General features: G+C 29.6%; 1 protein-coding gene across 1 annotated transcript in view; it reads left to right on the top strand.

Annotated features, from left to right (window-relative positions):
* Positions 1–19,531, top strand: part of Mcm3 (minichromosome maintenance 3) — a 58,381-nt gene that overhangs the window by 16,198 nt on the left and 22,652 nt on the right. Inside the window, exons 7-9 of the mRNA XM_075365485.1 lie at positions 317–550; positions 2,371–2,535; positions 16,297–16,495. Coding sequence (XP_075221600.1) covers positions 317–550; positions 2,371–2,535; positions 16,297–16,495 — 598 coding nt within the window. The remainder of the gene's footprint in view (positions 1–316; positions 551–2,370; positions 2,536–16,296; positions 16,496–19,531) is intronic.

The raw sequence follows: 19,531 nt of genomic DNA, 5'->3' as shown, positions 1-19,531 counted from the left end.
GTTTCTTTTCTTTTTTAATGGATGAATTTAACAATAACAGACTTTTTCTTTTTGGGATAGAAATAATTTTGTAAAAGTAAGTAGATTTTACCATATAACCAAATCCATTAAATTTACATTAACATTTACCACCTGAAAAACGATTAAACTGTTACTAAAGTAACAGAAAGTGGCATCCAGTGTGCTGCAAGTTTTTCAAAGTTTCATCTGAAATTTTAATTATAAATTTTGAAATTTGAAATGTTTATAATCATCTTAAATCTAGAATAGTTACTTTTTGTTTTTTCTTTTACTTATGCACATTTCTTTTTTTTAGGACTATATTGATTGCAAATAATGTTTCACTTCTTAGTAAAGAAGCAAATCTTCATATAACAAGAGAAGATATTAAAAAATGTAGAAAATTGGCTAAGAAATCAGATATTTTTGATCATTTGGCAAAATCACTTGCTCCTTCAATTCATGGTCATGAATTCATTAAGAAAGCTATTCTTTGCTTACTACTTGGAGGAGTAGAAAAAATATTATCTAATGGTACTAGACTAAGAGGGTAAATGTTTTTTTTTAAATTATTATTATTACTATTATTGTCTTTTATGACCGCATAGGATTACTTTCATCAGTCCATATCCAAATCTTTTAGATAGGACTGTTTGAACCTTGCGGTCTTTCGAGTACTTTTTCATATGTTCCGATCTTTGTGTCCTTTCTAATGTTGAAATTGTTCGTGTTGTGAGTTTTTCCTGTTAGTGTGAAATGTGTGATTTTGTTCTTAATTTTCTTGTTTAATTTTATTTTATCTCTCTTGTCTTCTTATGTAAGGCCAATTTCCTTCAGATTCTTTATTATTTCTCTGATCCATATGCATCTTGCATCCTCATAATATGTCCAAAGAAACCTAGTCTCCTTTTACACATGGTATCGGTGATGGGTTCTAGTTTTTTGTACATGACTTTGTTGGCCACAATCCACCGCTCTCCGTCTTTCTGATACTTTTTATTGATGCACATTTTTCCAATTATTTTGATTTTCTGGAGTCATCTGTCTTTGATTGTTCATTCAGGTGGAAGAGTTCTGCTGCATAAGTGGCTTCTGACTTTATAACTGTGTTGTAGTGTCTTGTTTTTGCATTTATTGATAGGCATTTTTTATTGTAAGTGTACCAGGTTAATTTTTGAGCATTAGCTAATTCATTTCTTGTTTAGATCAAGGTTTTTTTCATTTAGGTTGTTTGTTATTTCTCCGAGGTATTTGAATTGGGTTACAATTTTGATTTTATTATCATTTATGTTGACTTCTTTTAATCGTGTTGGTTTTTGGGACATAATCTCTGTCTTTGAATGATATTTGATGCCAATTTTATTTGCAGTAAACATTGAAGTCTGATTAATTGTTTAACATGGTTTTTGGGATGTTATTTATAGTCATGTTGAATAGATCCCAGAACTTTTCTGTTTCTTTACGGCCTTTTGGAGAGTTATTTTTATTATTAGTGGGTGCATGGATATTTATTATAGTGTACATTTTATTATATGCTTTTAGGATGTGTTGAGATTTTTGGTGTTTGTGACTTGAATTCTTGTACGGAGCTTATTATTTTGAGGCTGACTAAAATACCTGTTCTAAAATGCAGGACATCTTTCATCACTCTCTTCCCAGGTATACCTTTGTAGAGCCTGTATCCTTGAGATTCCATGGTGTCCTGGTCAATGTTTCTTATTTTCTACAGACCCATGATGAGAATTTTGTGTTGGCTCATTAGATCAGTTATTATTTTTAGTTTACCAGTCTGCATGAGCGAGTTTACATTGCGTGTGATTTGCTTTGGTTTGATTTTGGACTTTTTATTTTTCTTGTTCATGTACTTAGTGCTGGTGCATTCCATTGCTTCCAGTTGCATGTTATCTTCTAAGTGACAGCCCACCATGTCCAAATCCTGCCTTCACTGAACTCTGATGTTGCTTGGTTCAGCCATGGAGTATTCCTTAAAAGACCTTTTATCAAGGGGTCACCTTTGGTGGGACTGGGTCCCAAGGTACAACTCTAGATGTGATCTAGATAAGTGTGATTTGATGATAAATGAAGCTGTGAAGTTTAGATTCAGTTCACAGGACAAATTTCTCCTATTTGTTCTGAATATATTAAGGTGCACCTTGTGGAGCCTCAATCTGGCTTTTGTTAAAGTTGCTATTTTGGAGAAAATTTACAGTCTGATCCTAAACATTATGCCCTGGTAAATGTTTTATTATTTAAAAACCTTTTCTTCACACTTGGTCTTATAATATTAAGCAGTCTTCCTCTTTTACTTTTAAATGTTTATTTCTGTATTGTTCTCAGTCTTTATAATAATTTATTTTTTATGAATTTCAGAGACATCAATGTTTTATTAATTGGTGATCCTAGTGTTGCTAAATCTCAGTTATTGAGATATGTCTTGTTTACTGCTCCACGAGCAGTTACTACTACAGGTAGAGGCAGCAGTGGTGTGGGTTTGACTGCTGCTGTTACCACTGATCAGGAGACTGGAGAGAGAAGGTAGCATAAATAGTGATTATTATACATTACTTTTCAATAATATATATCATTAAAAATAAATGTATACACGTAGCTACTCATGGATCTGCATCCAGGATTTTCCTTAAAAACAAGAGATTCAGCTTTATCAAATGTTTATGATAAAATTTAGCTGACATTTCAACAAAGGCCATAGTAATCTCTTTTAGAAAGTTCATAAATATTATTGTTTATATAAGAAGTGCATTTTAGGGGAAAGAAAAAATTAAGTTGATGGATAATTCGGTAAGGAGAGACATGGTCATTCTTACATTAATCATGAACATATTCATAATTGGGTACTTTGGTTGCTTCTTACAGCTACAAACGGACCAACATTTCATATAAAGTTAATTGGAAGAAATAAAAATTATGGTAATACCAAACCTTTTATTAACTGAGAAACCAAAATCCAACTCATAAAATTGGGTGTCAAATAAAAAAATGTTTGATGTGTTTCTAATATACGTATTACATGTAAAACTTTAGAAAGCGTAACCATGTAGGTGTCCAGTAATCACACCTGGGTTTCTGAAATAGTGTTGATGTTTCTAATATTGCAGTGAAGGGGTAGTATACCACAATAATCTTCATAGGAAGCCAGAAGCCCTCTGGTAATCCATCCCATTCTGTGTGTTGACAGCTTTCTAAGCTTTTTTGATAATACCATTATTGCATTGTAATTAAATTCAAAGCAGTTATAAAAAAGAGAGAAAGAATTGTATAATTTAGTTAAGTAATCGTAAAAATATTAACAAAAATGATATAAATTTGAACATCATTAATGCAGTCGTAAATCTGAAATTTAACATGAAAATAGAATTCTTTGAAAAATAATTTATTGACATGATGGGGTAGTCTCTCTAACTTTTATCCTAAATATTTGGAATTCAAATCCTGGTCAGGCTTGGTATATTTAGCATTGCAGAATCTATCATTAAGGAATCATATAATGCTACAATTCATATAAGATAACTTGCAGATAACAGTATAAATAAATTGGCAAAAAATAAAGAAAAGTTTAAAACTTATTTCTGAGAAAACCTGATGGCGCTACAAACATTTCAGGGAGTAGCCTCCAAGAAATTGAAGAATGTGAAGTAAGTTAAAATGTCTGCATTAAATGTATAAAATAAATAAAAGGTAAAAATACTAAAAGAAAAACTGAATAGTTTAGATAAAAGAGAAAGAAAAGTTTTGAAATTTCATTAATACAGAAGTCATTTAACCCTTTTGGTACCAGAGTGAAAAAAAATCCAAAAAATCACCAGCGAATTTTGTGATTGGGCTACTGAGAAATACCAGACCCGATTTTGGCTGTTAGTCACTATTTTACATTTTTTTCCTCTAAAAACCAATATTTTTAGCAAAATTTGATTTTTTTTTTTACATTTTGCATAAATAAATATTCTGTTATAATAATTAATTTATTAACAAAAGAAAAAAGCAAATAAAAATATAAAGAAATGACTCGCCAAATATATTTGACTTGTTGAAATGCACTTAAAAAAATTGCTGGGCATAATACATTTTATTTCAAAAAACTATATACAATCACAAAATTTTAAGGAAATCTGATGAAGAATAAAAAAGTCATATGTTAACGTTGAAAAAACCAGGTTTTTGAGTTTTCAGTTCTTCAAATGTGTTTTATCTGTATTAGCATTACAGGCTGCATTTACTTGTGTAGCATTACAGGGGAAACACATATTTCAAAGTTATTAGATAACAAAAAATTGAGTACCATAAAACAATTCTTAGCCTAAATTATTTCGTATAAACCTACACAAAAATTTACCAAGTATGATGTGGCAAATATAGTGGATGCACACCTGCATTACATTTTATACATTGAAAGGTTGATTTTTTTCTTTCTACCAGCTTTGGTGGTAGTTGCACTGCAAACTGAAAGTTCTTTTCTCTCTATAACAGTGTTTTTTCCAAAAAAAATTAATATTTTATCCGGCATCTCCATCTGTTAACATATTAGGCGTTGCAACAACCCTGCCAGTACTAATTAGAGAATTTTGTTCACTTCTACTTATCGGCCTATCTTGCGACAATTCTTCAATAATTGAAAAATAAAATCTAATCTTTAAGGGGTTTGTCTGTGTTTTCTTTATATAGGATGTAACAATTCAACATCATTCTACCAATGATATTGAAAGTGATTTTTTCCCAAGCCTTTGTGAAACATTTTTCTTTTAAATTGTGATAGAACATTTGATCTGATGCATCAATTTACCCCCCTCCATATATACTCATTGTAATTTCTTATCATAGTTTGTTTTTTTTTTTGCTATTTGTTTTTATGTTTCAAATGATTTTGTTCTTTGGTCAGTGCCTGTCTTAGCATCAGAAGACAAAAGTAACACTTGGTGTTTCTGAGATTTTTTTCTCTAAATCCAAGCATTCACAGGTATTTTTTCTGGCCAATATTACATTTTTCTAACATGCATTTTGGGATTCCTTTTCTGTTTCTATTTAGAGTTCTGATCACAAAAGTACTATTTTCATAGAAATGTTTAGCCAAAGGAATAGAATGGAAAAAAATTGTCAATAAATAAATGAAAAACTTTCCTGAACAATCCACACTTATCTAATAATTTTGTTACAACCTAAAACCGTAACCCATTTGCTTTTATAATGTTTTTTCTTCTCCCTTAGAAGCTCCCTTATACACAAAAAACTTAGGCAGCAGTGAGTAAGAGAGTCGTAAATTGACCATAACTTAACTCCCCATTGTTGGTTTTTTCCAGTAAATATTGAAGCAGCTGAGAGAGTTTTTCGTGTGATCATGCGTTCATCAATTGAAATAAATTTATTAGGAGTAATGTTTAGATGTTCTATTGAAGTGATCAACTAATGGCTGAATTCTTGCACAAGGATCGTATTTTGGTTCACCAGGTTTTGGGATGTCTTTGGTATCTGTAATATGGAAAAATGTTAAAATGAACTGAAATTGACTTAAGCTAAACATTTGTCTGAACCTTGGCGTGCTCTTAGTAGACTTTGTATTCCAGTAATAGGACAGTGTAGGTTTTCTATTTACATCCATACTCAGTAGCATTAAAATAAATGCAAACATTTTGTCTGCAGTAATTTTCTTCCAATTCCTCAATAGATAGCATATTGACTAAAAAAATTGAAACATCTAGATAACAGGATGTTGGTATTACTCGACAGTACTACAGATATCCTGATAACCAAATGTTGATATTTCCTGATAAAACTATGAATATCCTTATATCTTGATGTTAGTACCAAAAGGGCCAACTTAGTTCTGGAAGTGACTTTGGATATGAAGAGAACTTGGTATACCACAAGATATTATTTACTATTAATGAAGCTTTTATTTCTTATTTTATGTTTTACTTCTTAAGTCATACATAATATTTTATTTATTCTTCTTGATATGCAAATATAATTGTAATGTATCAATTATAGATAGATAGGATCCAGTGTTATAGATATGTTAGCAGTACAGTTATATATATATACACATTCATACACACATACATACATACATACCACTATATACCTATTACACATTAAATTCTACTAACATAAACTACCTAGTGTACATATGATTGAGATAAGACATTTCATGCCTTTATTAAATTATGAAACTATTGTGTAGGATCCCACATCCTAAGTTATGATTGAAAAATTTAATTAAACTATTTATTAAAAATTAAAAGTACTAAAATAATCAACTTGATTTATTTGTTTTTACTATATAAATATCATCACAGTCATTACATTTAATTTTATAAATTTCACACAGATTGTTTACTTTATTATTATTTTTGTTTTTTAAATATTTTATTTTGTGGTTATTAGGTTTGTATGCTGGTTTAAATTTTAGTAATTTTTTGGTAATATTGTGTATAAATACTTTATTAATTCATTTTCACTTTTTTGTGTGTTGGTTGTAAGGTAGTAAGTTTTTTTTTGGTGTGTTATGGTTTGATTTTTTTTTTAATATTATTAATTAGAGTAGTAGTAGTATCATCCTCATTTTCAACTGTTATATGCTTATTTTGTAACTTAATGTTTCTTGTTTTTATGTGTGGTCTGGATTGCTCTATTAATCATTTATGTGTTAATTTTATGAGATGGAGGGTGATTTGATTTTTTATGAACTGCTCCCTCTATGAATCATGAGACCTTGCCGTTGGTGAGGGAGCTTGAGTGCTCAGTGAGAGTAGCTGGACCGAAGGTGCAACCACATCGGAGAGGTATCTGTTGAGAGCCAGACTAAGGTATGATTCCTGAAGGAGGGCAGCAGCTCTTTCAGTATTTGTTAAGGGTGTAGGTCAGGACGACTTAAATGGCCATGTCAACATCACTCAGTCCTCTGAGTACTGCGCAGCTGAAAGCAATGGAAAACTACAGCTGCTTTTTTTCCAAGAAAATGTAGCTGTCTGCATTTTCATATAGCAATGATGGAGGTGCCTTCCTTGGTAAAATATTCTGGAGGTAAACTAGTCTTCTGTTCGGATCTCCGGGTGGGGACTACTAAGGAAGGGGTCACCAGAAAATCAAAAAATAACATTCTACGAGTCGGGGCGTGGAATGTTAGAAGTCTAAAAAAGGTTGGTAGGTTTGAAAATTTAAAGAGAGAAATGGATAGGGTAAATGTAGATGTAGTAGGAATTAGCGAGGTTCGGTGGGAAGAGGAAAATGACTTTTATCAGGTGATTATAGAATAATTAACTCAGCTTCAAATAATGGGATGGCAGGAGTAGGTTTCGTAATGAACAAGAAGATAGGGAAGAGAGTAATGTATTTCAAAATGCATAGCGATAGAATCATTATAATAAGGATAAAATCAAAACCTAAACCGACAACGATTGTTAATGTCTATATGCTTACAAGTGCCATGATGATGATGAGGTAGAATGTGTGTACGAAGAAATTGATGAAGCAATTAAACACATAAAAGGAGATGAAAATTTGATAATAGTTGGATATGGAATAATAGTTGGAATAGATTGGAATGCAAGCATTGGAAAAGGTAAAGAAGGAAATATAGTGGGTGAATACGGGCTGGGCAAAAGGAATGAAAGAGAGAACCGACTTATAGAGTTTTGCACGAAGTACAATTTAGTAATTGCCAATACCCAGTTTAAGAATCATAATAGAAGAGACATGGAAAAACCCAGGCGATACGGCAAGGTATCAGATAGATTATATCATGGTTAAGCAAAGATTTAGAAATCAACTCGTCTACTGCAAAACTTACCCTGGAGCAGATATTGATAGCAATCATAATTTAGTGATAATGAAATGTAGATTGGGGTTTAAAAACCTGAAGAAAAGATGTCACATAAATCGGTGGAATTTAGAGAAGCTTGATGAAGAGGAGGTAAAGGAGATTTTTGAGGAGGACAACACAAGAGATCTGAGTAAAAAAGATAAAGTAGAAAATGTAGGAGAAGAATGGGAGAATGTTAAAACGGAAATTCTTAAATCAGCAGAAGCGAACTTAGGTGGAACAAAGAGAACTGGTAGAATACCTTGGATTTCAGACGATATATTACCATTGATGGATGAACATAGAAAACATAAAAATGCTAGTGATGAACAAAGTAAAAGGAACTATAGACAATTAAGAAATAATAAAAACCTATAAACAGGAAGTGAAAACTAGCGAAAGAAGAGTGGATATAAGAAAAGTGTTCAGAAGTGGAAAGAGAAATGAACATTGGTAAAATAGATGGACCATACAGGAAAGTTAAGGAAAATTTTGGGGTACATAAATTAAAATCTAATAATGGGTGGAATATATTGAAAAGTTATGCAGAGGAAATGAATTAGAAAATGCTGTTATAGAGGAAGAAAAGGAAGTCGAAGAGGATGAAAGTGGAGAAAAAATACTGAGATGTGATTTTAAGAGAGCATTAAAAGATTTGAATGGCAGGAAGGCTCCTGGAATAGATGGAATATCTGTAGAATTATTGCGCAGTGCAGGTGAGGAAGCGATTGATAGATTATACAAACTGGTGTGTAATATTTGTGAAAAAGGGGAAGTTCTGTCAGACTTCAAAAAGAGTGTTATAGTCATGATACCAAAGAAAGCAGGAGCAGATAAATGTGAAGAATACAGAACAATTAGCTTAAATTATGCATCAAAAATCTTAACTAGAATTTTGTACAGAAGAATTAAGAGGAGAGTGGAAGAAATGTTAGGAGAAGACCAATTTGGTTTCAGAAAAAGTATAGGGACAAGGGAAATAATTTTTGGCCTCAGATTAGTATTAGAAGGAAGATTAAAGAAAAAAAACCAACATTCTTGACATTTATAGACCTAGAAAAGGCATTCGATAACATAGACTGGAATAAAATGTTCAGCATTTTAAATATATTAGGGTTCAAATACAGAGGTAGAAGAATGATTGCTAACATTTACAGGAACCAAACAGCAACAGTAATAATTGAAGAAATAAGAAAGGGAGTCCGATAAGGATGTTCTCTATCCCCGTTACTTTTTAATCTTTACATAGAACTAGCAGTTAATGATATTAAAGAACTGTTTAGATCCACAGTAACAGTACAAGGTGAAAAGATAAAGATGCTATGATTTGCTGATGATATAGTAATTCTAGCTGAGAGTAAAAAGGATTTAGAAGAAACAATGAATGGCATGGATGAAGTCATACGCAAGAAAATACCGCATGAAAATATACAAGAACAGAAACGAAAATAATGAAATGTAGTAGAAATAACAAAGATGTACCACTGAATGTGAAATAGGATGAGAAAAGATTATGGAGGTAGAAGAATTTTGTTGTTTGGGAAGTGGAATTACTAAAGATGGACAAAGCAGGAGTGACATAAAATGCCGAATAGCACAGCGAAACGACCTTTCTGTCAGGATTGTGTAGAAGCTTTTGAAATGTGGTGTTATAGGAGATTGTTAAAAATAAAGTGATGAATGAAGAGGTGTTGCGGCAAATCGATGAAGAAAGAAGCATTTGGAAAAATATAGTTAAAAGAAGAGACAGACTTATAGGCCACATATTAAGGCATCCTGGAATCGTCACTTTTATATTAGAAGGTCAGGTAGAAGAAAAAAATTGTGTATGCAGGCAACGTTTGGAATATGCAAAACAAATTGTTAGTGATGTGGTGTGTAGGGGGGGGGTATACCGAAATGAAATGACTAGCACTAGATAGCTAATCTTGGAGAGCTGCATTAAACCAGTCAAATGAGTGAAGACAAAAAAAATAACTGTTATGTTATTAGATGTAGGCTTTCTATATACTGGTATTTCAATTTGGTTATCTTCATTTATTTCAATATTGACATCTAAATAATTTAACATTCTATTATTTGTTTCAAATGTGTTTTTTTAAATTTTCATTATGGGAATTTAATTTTTTTAATATTATTGGATTACATATAATGAAAATATCCTCAATATACCATGTCCGTATTAAAACTTTATGTGTACAAGTGCATATTTTTTGACATAATTGCTGGTAGTGGAAATCTATAAGTAAGTTTTTTCTTTGTGTATGATATTCCTAATTAAATTCAAAATAGTTTTGTTGACATTTATTTCTTATAATAGTGATGATACCTTTAATAAATTTTGGATTTACTTAGTTACGTCTTAATTTATTTTTTATTATTACTATGATACGTTCTATAGGTACACTAGGATACATGCTATTTATGTCATAACTAAATCCTAGGATTGCCATAACAATCCTAGTGTCTGTAATTACGCTTAAACATTTTAATTTATTTACTAATTCATAACCATTTTTTTTTTATACTAACCCTTTGCAGACAGAAACCCATATACGGGCTACCTATACTTGTGCTGGAGGTTGGAAACCCATATATGAGTCTCTGAATCTGATCAGCTATTTGTCTTCATGTAGTTACATACAAATTCCAGGAGATGTTTTTTTTAAAATCATTTTGAGGTGGGAATGAATTCCTGATACAACATGATTGGGAACCATTTTGGCCGTGTGTATGTAACAAGACGCATGCATTACTTTTTCCGTGTTTTTCGCTCTTTTTTAAGTAATTTGTTTACAAACTGTTCCTTCCAAAATTTCATTTTTGGCTTGCTTCGATTGAATTCCAAAAAGGTTTTTGAGACAAAAATTCAGAAGGAAATGATTAAAAATATTTATATTATTGTTATAATAATAAAACCATATTATATTATTCCCTGCCTAGGTGCACTACTTCTTCAAAATTGCTATTGTCATTATTTTACCATCATTGTTATTATTCAGTGTCTTTTACATGAAAAGAACTCAATGTAACGTAACCAAAATCATCACCTATAGTTTCCAAATTCTAGTGCGCTCAATGGGACGGCTGTTTTCACATAAGCTTTGTCTTGCAAGATAATTAAACAGTGTTGCTTAACCAGATTAGTGGCAGAATTCAGCAAAAACACAAGTTATATATTGTTTTTATGCATGAATGCTTGTTGTAAGTTACTTTAAATAGTTTTTATATGAACTTTTTTTTAAAATGTCTTCCACCCACAGCTATAAAACATCGCCACCTGCAAAGGATTAACTGTATTAGGTAGATTTATTTTTTCCTTAGAATTTTATCTATTATTTTGGATATAACAGGAAGCAGATGTACAATTGATTCAAGGTCACATTGGGATGGTTAATTTATGAATATTTGGTAGTTAACTTAGGGTAATCGGTTCAAAAGGATAAAATCTAGAATGATATTTTAAATAATTATTATTATAACTAAAAAATTGATCTGAGTTTTTCTATTAATCGTTTTGCCAGTTTTAGAAATTTGTTAGTTGGTTCATTAAGTTATATTTTTCAACTGATGTGATAGTTGATATATTTGTGTTATCTGATTTTACTATTAAAAGATTGGATTTAAGTTGTCTCTTAATTGGTAAATTATTTGTTTATTGATGAATGGTCTATTAGTAGATTTTGAATTTTTAATTTTTTGGATATTGTATCTGATATTACATAATTGCCCTTTATATGTAGGATTCATTCTGTCTGAATTTATTTTAGATCTATGATGATGTTCTTAAGAATGTTAACTTGATTAGTATCATTTACGTTCAGTTTAAATACATTAGTAATGATTAATTTTCTATTATCATTAAAATTGACATTTGTTAAGTGTAAAAATGTATTATGTTATTACCCAAACTTTCTTGAAGCTGTTTAAAATTATTTTTATGTGAATTGTTATTACTATTATTATATTGTTTCTAATTAATAAATTATGCATCATAATTACTTGCATTTTTAATAAATTCTTCATCATAATTACTAAAATTTTAATTTTTAATTCTGATCAAATAATGATATTTATTTAATGAGTATTTTTTAGTTAATATTTATTTTCTCTATATTAATTTCAATTAAATTCCTTGTATAATCAAAAATGAGTGTCTTAAACTTTTTTGTAATTTTTAGTGTGTATTTTATAATTCGGTGTTCATACAATTTTTCATGCAGTATCCTTATTTAATTTCTTGGTTTATTCAGAATCTCTGCAAATTCTCTTGTTTTTAACATGGCTTTATCGTATTGGAATTTGTTCAATTTACTGTTGTGTATTTAGGAATTAAATATAATTTGAGGTATTATTTGTTTAAATTTATTGAATGTATTGTATTATAAAGTGTAATATAGAAGAATAATGTGAATTGTAAAAAGATAAATTTTAGTAAAATTATATTATATGTATATCTTTAATATTGTATGAAATAAAAACCATCAAACCACAGAAATTAGATAAGTTAAACTTAACATATTAATTTCTAATAATAGTTTTCATTTGATCCCGCATTTTCACTTAGTATTGAATTGTACACTTTGTATTGAAATTACATTGAAATATATATCTTTTATAATTTGTCAAAATTGATTTCTGTTTTAAAAGTTTTGAAATTTATTATGAATATGCAAATTCTGCTGTCCAGTACTGGAATGATGCAATATTTCACATTTTCCTTTGCTCTCATCATTATTGCCAGTCATTAGATTGTATTTTTATTTTGTTTCTATAATTAAACCATCTGAATGTGATCTGGTGGTTCATAATTTTATATGTATAAATGCAATATTTCTTGAGTGTATTAATGTTTCTATTATTATTACAAACTTCCAAAATCTAAATTATTTTGCAATCAGTAATACTATATTTAATTTCTCAAATATGGTACCACTGATATGTTAAATAAATAAATTAAAATTTAATATAATCCACCTTACCAGCACCACGTTGAAATATTCTTTAGATCTTTCGGCTTACTTGGAAACCATCATCAGGAGTTAAAATTAATCCATTAAAGTCAACGTTTAAAAAATCATAGGAAAAATTTAAAAACAGTCATGATCCTACTAGGGTATATACTAAAAAGTCATGACTGTTTTTAAATTTTAACTACGATTTTTAAACTTTGACTTTAATACATTAATTTTAACTCCTGATGATGGCTTTCAAGTAAGCCAAACATATCAATGTGCTGGTAAGGTGGATTTTATTAATTGTTAATTTAAATACTATATTTGCATTCTAACAAATTGTCAGCTTATTATTTATATATATATATATATATACACTTTTTTTTAAATTTAAATTATGCTTTTTAAGGTTCATATTCTCTGTACTCTTAAATTATATTTTTAATTCTATTAATATAAACAATCTAGTACAGAATATTGAGGTAAGACATATCTTACCTTAATTTTATCATGAAAGTACTCTCATATCCTTACTTATGATTGAAATATCTAATTAAATTGCATATTAAAAAGTAATAAAATAAACATTGTACGCGGTTTAATGTTTTTTCTATTACTGTAATACGTATAATGAAAACTGCATATTAATTTATTACATGAGTGCTACTGAGTGCATGAGTATGTCAAAACTTAGGTAAGGTATTTTCTTGCATATAATATCCAGACATGGTATGTTGATGATATTCTCATTAACCCCGTTTTGAACAATGAACATCTAACATTAAACAGATTAATTTCCTGTAATGAAAATTTTAAATTCACATTTAAATAGATAATAATAAAGTGTTAAGTTATTTAGATGTCAATATCAAAATAAACAAGGACAACCAAATTGTGACATTATGTAGAAAACCTGCATCTAATAATATAACAATTTATAAAAAATCAAATCATCCTCGGTCTCATAAAATTAATACATATACAGATATGATTAATAGAGCAGTCAAATACACACATAACAGAAAGTTAAATAATGAAATAAACATAAAACATATACAAGTTGAAAATGGATATGATATTACTTAAACTGAACTTTATTTTTTTTAATCTTTATTAATTTTACAGATTATTGGTTCTTTTCCCTTTCAAAGTATTCCCCTTCCCTATTCACACACTTAATTCAACACCCAGCAGTGTTTCAACTTCACAAACCAGTCCTGGATAACTTAATTTGAAGTGGCCTTTAAGGTCTGTGACAAATTTGCTTTAATGTCATCAATAGTCTCAAAACGGCATCCTTTCATCACCGATTTTAATTTCAGAGATAAGAAAAAATCGCAAGGAGCCAGGGTCTGGTGAGTAGAGAGGCTGAGAGAGGACAGTCATCTGATTTTTTTTCACAAAACTGACGAATTGACAAAGCTGAGTGTGAAAGAGTGCATTGTTGTGATGAAGGAACCATAAGTTGTCTTGCCATAACTCTGGTCCCTCTTTGTGGATATTTTCACATAACCATTCTAAAAAGCCTTGATGGTGTGCACGGTTCACTGTTTCACCTTGAGGTAAGAACTCAAAATGCACAATTCCATTAAAATAAAAAAAAAAACAGAGCAAGCATCACTTTGACATTGAATTGAGACTGATGTGCTTTCTGGGGTGTAGAAGATCTTTTGCCAATTTTTTTAATTGTGATGATTGAACTTTTGTCTTGATGTCATAGCCGTAAACCAAGCTTTTGTCCCCTGGTATGATTCTTTGCATGAATGTTTTGTCATTGGCTTGTTCAAGAAGTTGCCGATAGACATCTACTTGATGTTCTTTCTGCTGTACAATCATCAAACAAGGAATAAACTTTGCTGCAATTAGATGTATGTTCAATTTTTTCAGTCAAATGTCATGGCATGATCCAATTGAGATGCTACCTCTTCTGCAAGTTCTGTGACAGTCAAGTGGCAATTTGCACACACCAGATCATTGATTTTCTGAAAGTGGGTGTCATCAGTTGAAGTCGAAGGCCTTCCTGGTCGATGGTCATCTTTAGTTGACTGACAACCATTTTTAAAACATGAAAACCATTTGTAACATTGCCTACAACCCAGAGCATCATCTCTGTAAGCTTGTTCCAAAAGTTGAAATGTTTCTGTGAAAGTCTTCCCCAGTTTCACGCAAAATTTTACGTTGAATGTTTGCTCTTGAAAATTGCACATTACAAAAATTGCTACTCATGCTTAAACATGTTGCTCAAATAACAATAACACGAGAATATCAACAGGATATCAACAATTCAAGAACAGTTGGTTACAGGCAAGGTTATGTGGAATACAATGCTGCCAATGGCAAGTCAGTAAATATCTCTGTTGGCACATAATTAAAAATGATCAGTTATTTTATGAAGAGACCTTGTGTTTTTTAACTATTGTAGAACTTACAAAAATAATAAATTAGGTTTATCTAATGTGGCAGACCATCTAATAAACAGTAAACATTCTATTTCTGATGTTAACACAAATCTAGAAATTAATAAAGATGACCAAACATGAAATATATTAGAGAAATATTACATATTGAAATACAGACAAAATTTCATTTGATATACTATCAGATAGTGTTTAAGGGAGACAGTCTTATAAAAACTGAACAGATAGCACATATAATAAATTAATACACAATTTTCATTATAATATTACAGTACAATAACAAACATTACAGCATGTAGATTGTTTATTTTAGTATTTTTAATAAGCAGTTAATTAAATATTTCATTCATAACTTAGGATAAGGATCCTGTGAAGTACTTTCATAATAAAATTAAGATATACGCGTACATCTTATCTCAGTATTCTGTACTAGCCTACTTGTATTCTGTATTTAGTAGTTTATATTAATATAATTTAAAATATATGTGTGTGTGTGTAAAAACAATATAACAATAATTGAAAAATGTGAAAAAAAATTCTTTTTTCTTTCTTTCTTTTTATTAAAAAGAAAAATTATGTTAGACAAGATTTAATTTTATGGATATTAAATTGTCGTTAATTTATTTTTTATTTTTAATAAAATTACTTTCAAGTAAGAAAATTGCAAAAATCCTTTTCTGAGAGGGGTTTGATGGTCTTAGTATATTTTTTAAATATTATTAAGTTCAAATTAGAGCCAAGATTAATTTAATCAGTAAGTTTCATTAAAAGCAGGTGTTTATTTTCATTCATGTCAGCTACTTCTGAGATGGTGAGTGGCAACCCACACTCAATGCATCTCATGCATTACTAAGTACGCAAGGTATAGGTTGATATGTGGCTTTCTGTTGCTTTCCTCATTGACCTGAAAGTACTAAGTGTGAGCGTCTAGTCTACTAAAATATAGTGGTGATGTTGAAATTAATAAGTGATAGCTTTAATATTTTTATCATAGATACTGGTTGTTTAGTGAACATAATTTTCAGAGACTCTGAAGATGGGTCTTGTACTTCATATGTAGATGACTGTTAAAATCAAGTTTGTGTGATTCAAATAAGAATTTTGTTACTAGGTTGGAAGCTGGAGCTATGGTATTAGCTGACAGAGGTGTTGTTTGCATTGATGAATTTGACAAAATGTCTGACATGGATCGTACAGCAATACATGAAGTCATGGAGCAGGGTCGTGTTACTATTGCTAAAGCTGGTGTGCAAGCTCGACTAAATGCTCGTTGTTCTGTTCTCGCTGCAGCTAATCCTGTTTATGGAAAGGTTAGCTCTTTTTATCTATTATTATTTTAGTTACCATTTGATGATCATTGAGAATTTGTAAAAAGTTGATTTTCTTTTTAAATCTTTTCTGTGTTACTGTATAACATTCGGGATTTTTAATTGTTAGTCCTAGATATTATTTCTCTGCATAATTTATTGCAATGTTTGCATATTAATAAGTTAAAATTTTACTGCTGTTACCTTATCAATCTTTTCAGTATCATATAATCTTTTTGTCTTTCTTATATTAACATTTTCCTCTTAATTTGTTATAATGTTAATAATTGCTGTACATTTACATTTTAATCATTTGACTGTTTAGTATATATTCTTGAGTTACAGCCTCAGCAAGTAAGTCTGGATTGTTTAATGTGAAAAAAACATCCCGTTATGGAAAGTGAACTAAACAGTTACCATTTAGTATGATCACTGTAATGTTTAACCTGTGGGCTAAGATGATTAACAAATTTTTGATAATGCAAATTCAGTAGTTAAGTGAAATAATTTTTATAGCTTTATTTGTTGGGCTACTATGTGTAAAATTCACTAAGCATAATTTTTTATGCAGTTCTCATATTTCATAGCCATGTTGGGTAAACTATATATTCTAATCATTATATAATGTTATTTTGTATGCTATTTACTTTTAGGAGTATAGATATCTGGTCTTATGCGATAGTCTTCATTATTGTTTATAAAATGTCACAACTGTGGTAGTATGTGTACTGATAAAATGAATAGATTATTCAGCTTTTTCTTTAAATATATTTGAAGTAACAAAAGTAGAAACGATAAATTTTGAACTGTTTTATTTGCTACATTTCGAATCTAGTTTTATGAAATTAAAACCTTTATGAAATGTATGATTGGATACAGAAGTGATTATGTGCAATTTTTTCTTTCCTATTCCCCTACCACCCCATTTTCTTCTCTTTTGTATTAGATATTCCATTTAAGATTTTTTTTTAAGTAACAGTTTAAAATTAAGACAAGTTTTTAAGAATTGAAATACATCTAAAACTCTTAAATTATATTTCTTTTTTAATATACTGTTTGATGTTATATTCATAATGGCAATAGATAGAATAGATACTAAATGCTTAAATTAAATTGTAATTCAGTAGAGTATAAGAAATTTGTTATAGTTGGCGATACCTGATTGTACTTTGAAACTGAATGAAATATTGCATTTTTTCACAGATTCAGTTTTTCCATCTGGTAATATTGATGTATATAAATTATTCAGTCTTTGTTTTATTATTAGAGTCTCATTTATTGTATTTGTTTTCGGTTTCACTCTTATCCATGTGCATTTTTTGAGGTTCCGTTTTCCCATATTTTTTTTAATTAAAATTATTTGCTGTTTAGTGTTGAATTTATTTATGTTTAAAATAGAAATGTAATTGTTAGCTAGAATTTATTAGTATTTCATAGACTGAGCAAAGAAAACAGTTTACAATTAAAGAGAAGGTAATATTATTTGGTATTCAAAAAGAGAAGATGCTAATAAGTCTATGATACAATGAAAACAATACCTCTGATTATTAATACAATTTCAAAAAAATATCGGTGGACAAGGTTACATTGTTTAGCACATATATTTTCTTTTTTGAAGCAAAAAGTGCAAATGCAAGTAGGATATGGGATCTGATATCAGAATTTTGAGATTTGATAAACTATTATAAAGAAAAAAATCTCAGAACGTTCCCGTAAGTGAATCAATTTTACAGAGCAAAACAAACATTATTTAAAATAAAAAAACTATTTATAATTTTTTTTGTAATTAGACTGGTCAACAAGATTTTATTACATGGTCATGGTTTGCTGAATCTTATGTATTTTTTGGTGCTGATTCTGATTATGAAGTCAGAATTTTCCTATCGTTCTCATTTTTTTGTAATTACTATTTTCCAGCAAGTACATGTACATGAACATTGAACATACAGTACATTGCATCATTTAAGTTGCTAAATAAACAATAATTTTTTAAATTGAAAAATAAGTATTATTATTATTATGAACACAGTAATTAAAATGATACACATATGATTCATGTATTTTTTCAAAATGTAATTATGTCACTCATTAGTCACGTGGTATCTTACACATTGCACAGTGTATATGAATTTTGTTTTGGACAAAATTATCATGCTAGTTAAGAAAAATTTCTACATTAATCAAGCGCAAGCTCTCATTACTGTAACATTTATGTGATTTTATTTTCCCCTTTAAAGTCAATATATATATATATATATATATTATCAATATATCAATAATAAAAATATATATCAATATATATATATTAATGTGTGTATAGAGTATTTAAACTTTTATAATACATGTTTATTAGTATATTGCAGTGATCTTTTTCATAGTAGTGGCACACAGTTGCGGTAACTATCCAGACAGTTTCTGCTACATTTGTGGTGAGGTAACATTAAAGCTCAGAGGAGAAATATAACTCCATTGATTTAAAAACAAATCATATGAATTATATTTTGGTTGTAATGCAGGTGATCAGGACTGGTCCTGGGCTCCTTGTATTTCTGCAGTTCATGGGTAATGCTGTTAATAGGATGGTTGAATGGATCTCGTCACATGACATTTGCAATTCCAATGGTTTGGAGAAAACCAAAGGATCACTTCGCAGACTATTGTTTTTGAAAATATCAGGGATAACGGCTAAGATTAGGCATTAAATAATCTAATATTTTCTCTGCTATAAGACCAGTGTCTCATAGTCCACAGTTTCCAATTCCAGTACCACCAAAAACATGGGAATTAGATGAAGATGAAGCTGTTGATGTTAAAAATCGTGCAGATTTATTGGATGATGAACAAAGGAGAGACCCAAACCTTTTAGAAAATACAGATACTGAATCACAATTAATCAGTTAGAATTAAATGATCTTGTTAGTGATATAAATTTATTCAAGAATCAGTCAGAAATTTCACATCATAACTGAAAGGATGGAATCTTTTATAATAATATTAAAATAAATGCACGATAGGCAGTGTGGATTTGAATGTTACTTA

This window comes from Lycorma delicatula, chromosome 1, assembly GCF_047948215.1.
Source record: "Lycorma delicatula isolate Av1 chromosome 1, ASM4794821v1, whole genome shotgun sequence".
In the NCBI taxonomy this organism is placed as follows: Eukaryota; Metazoa; Arthropoda; class Insecta; order Hemiptera; family Fulgoridae; genus Lycorma; species Lycorma delicatula.
Note: the sequence above shows the minus strand (reverse complement) of the source record. Positions and strands in the feature narration are given on the sequence as shown.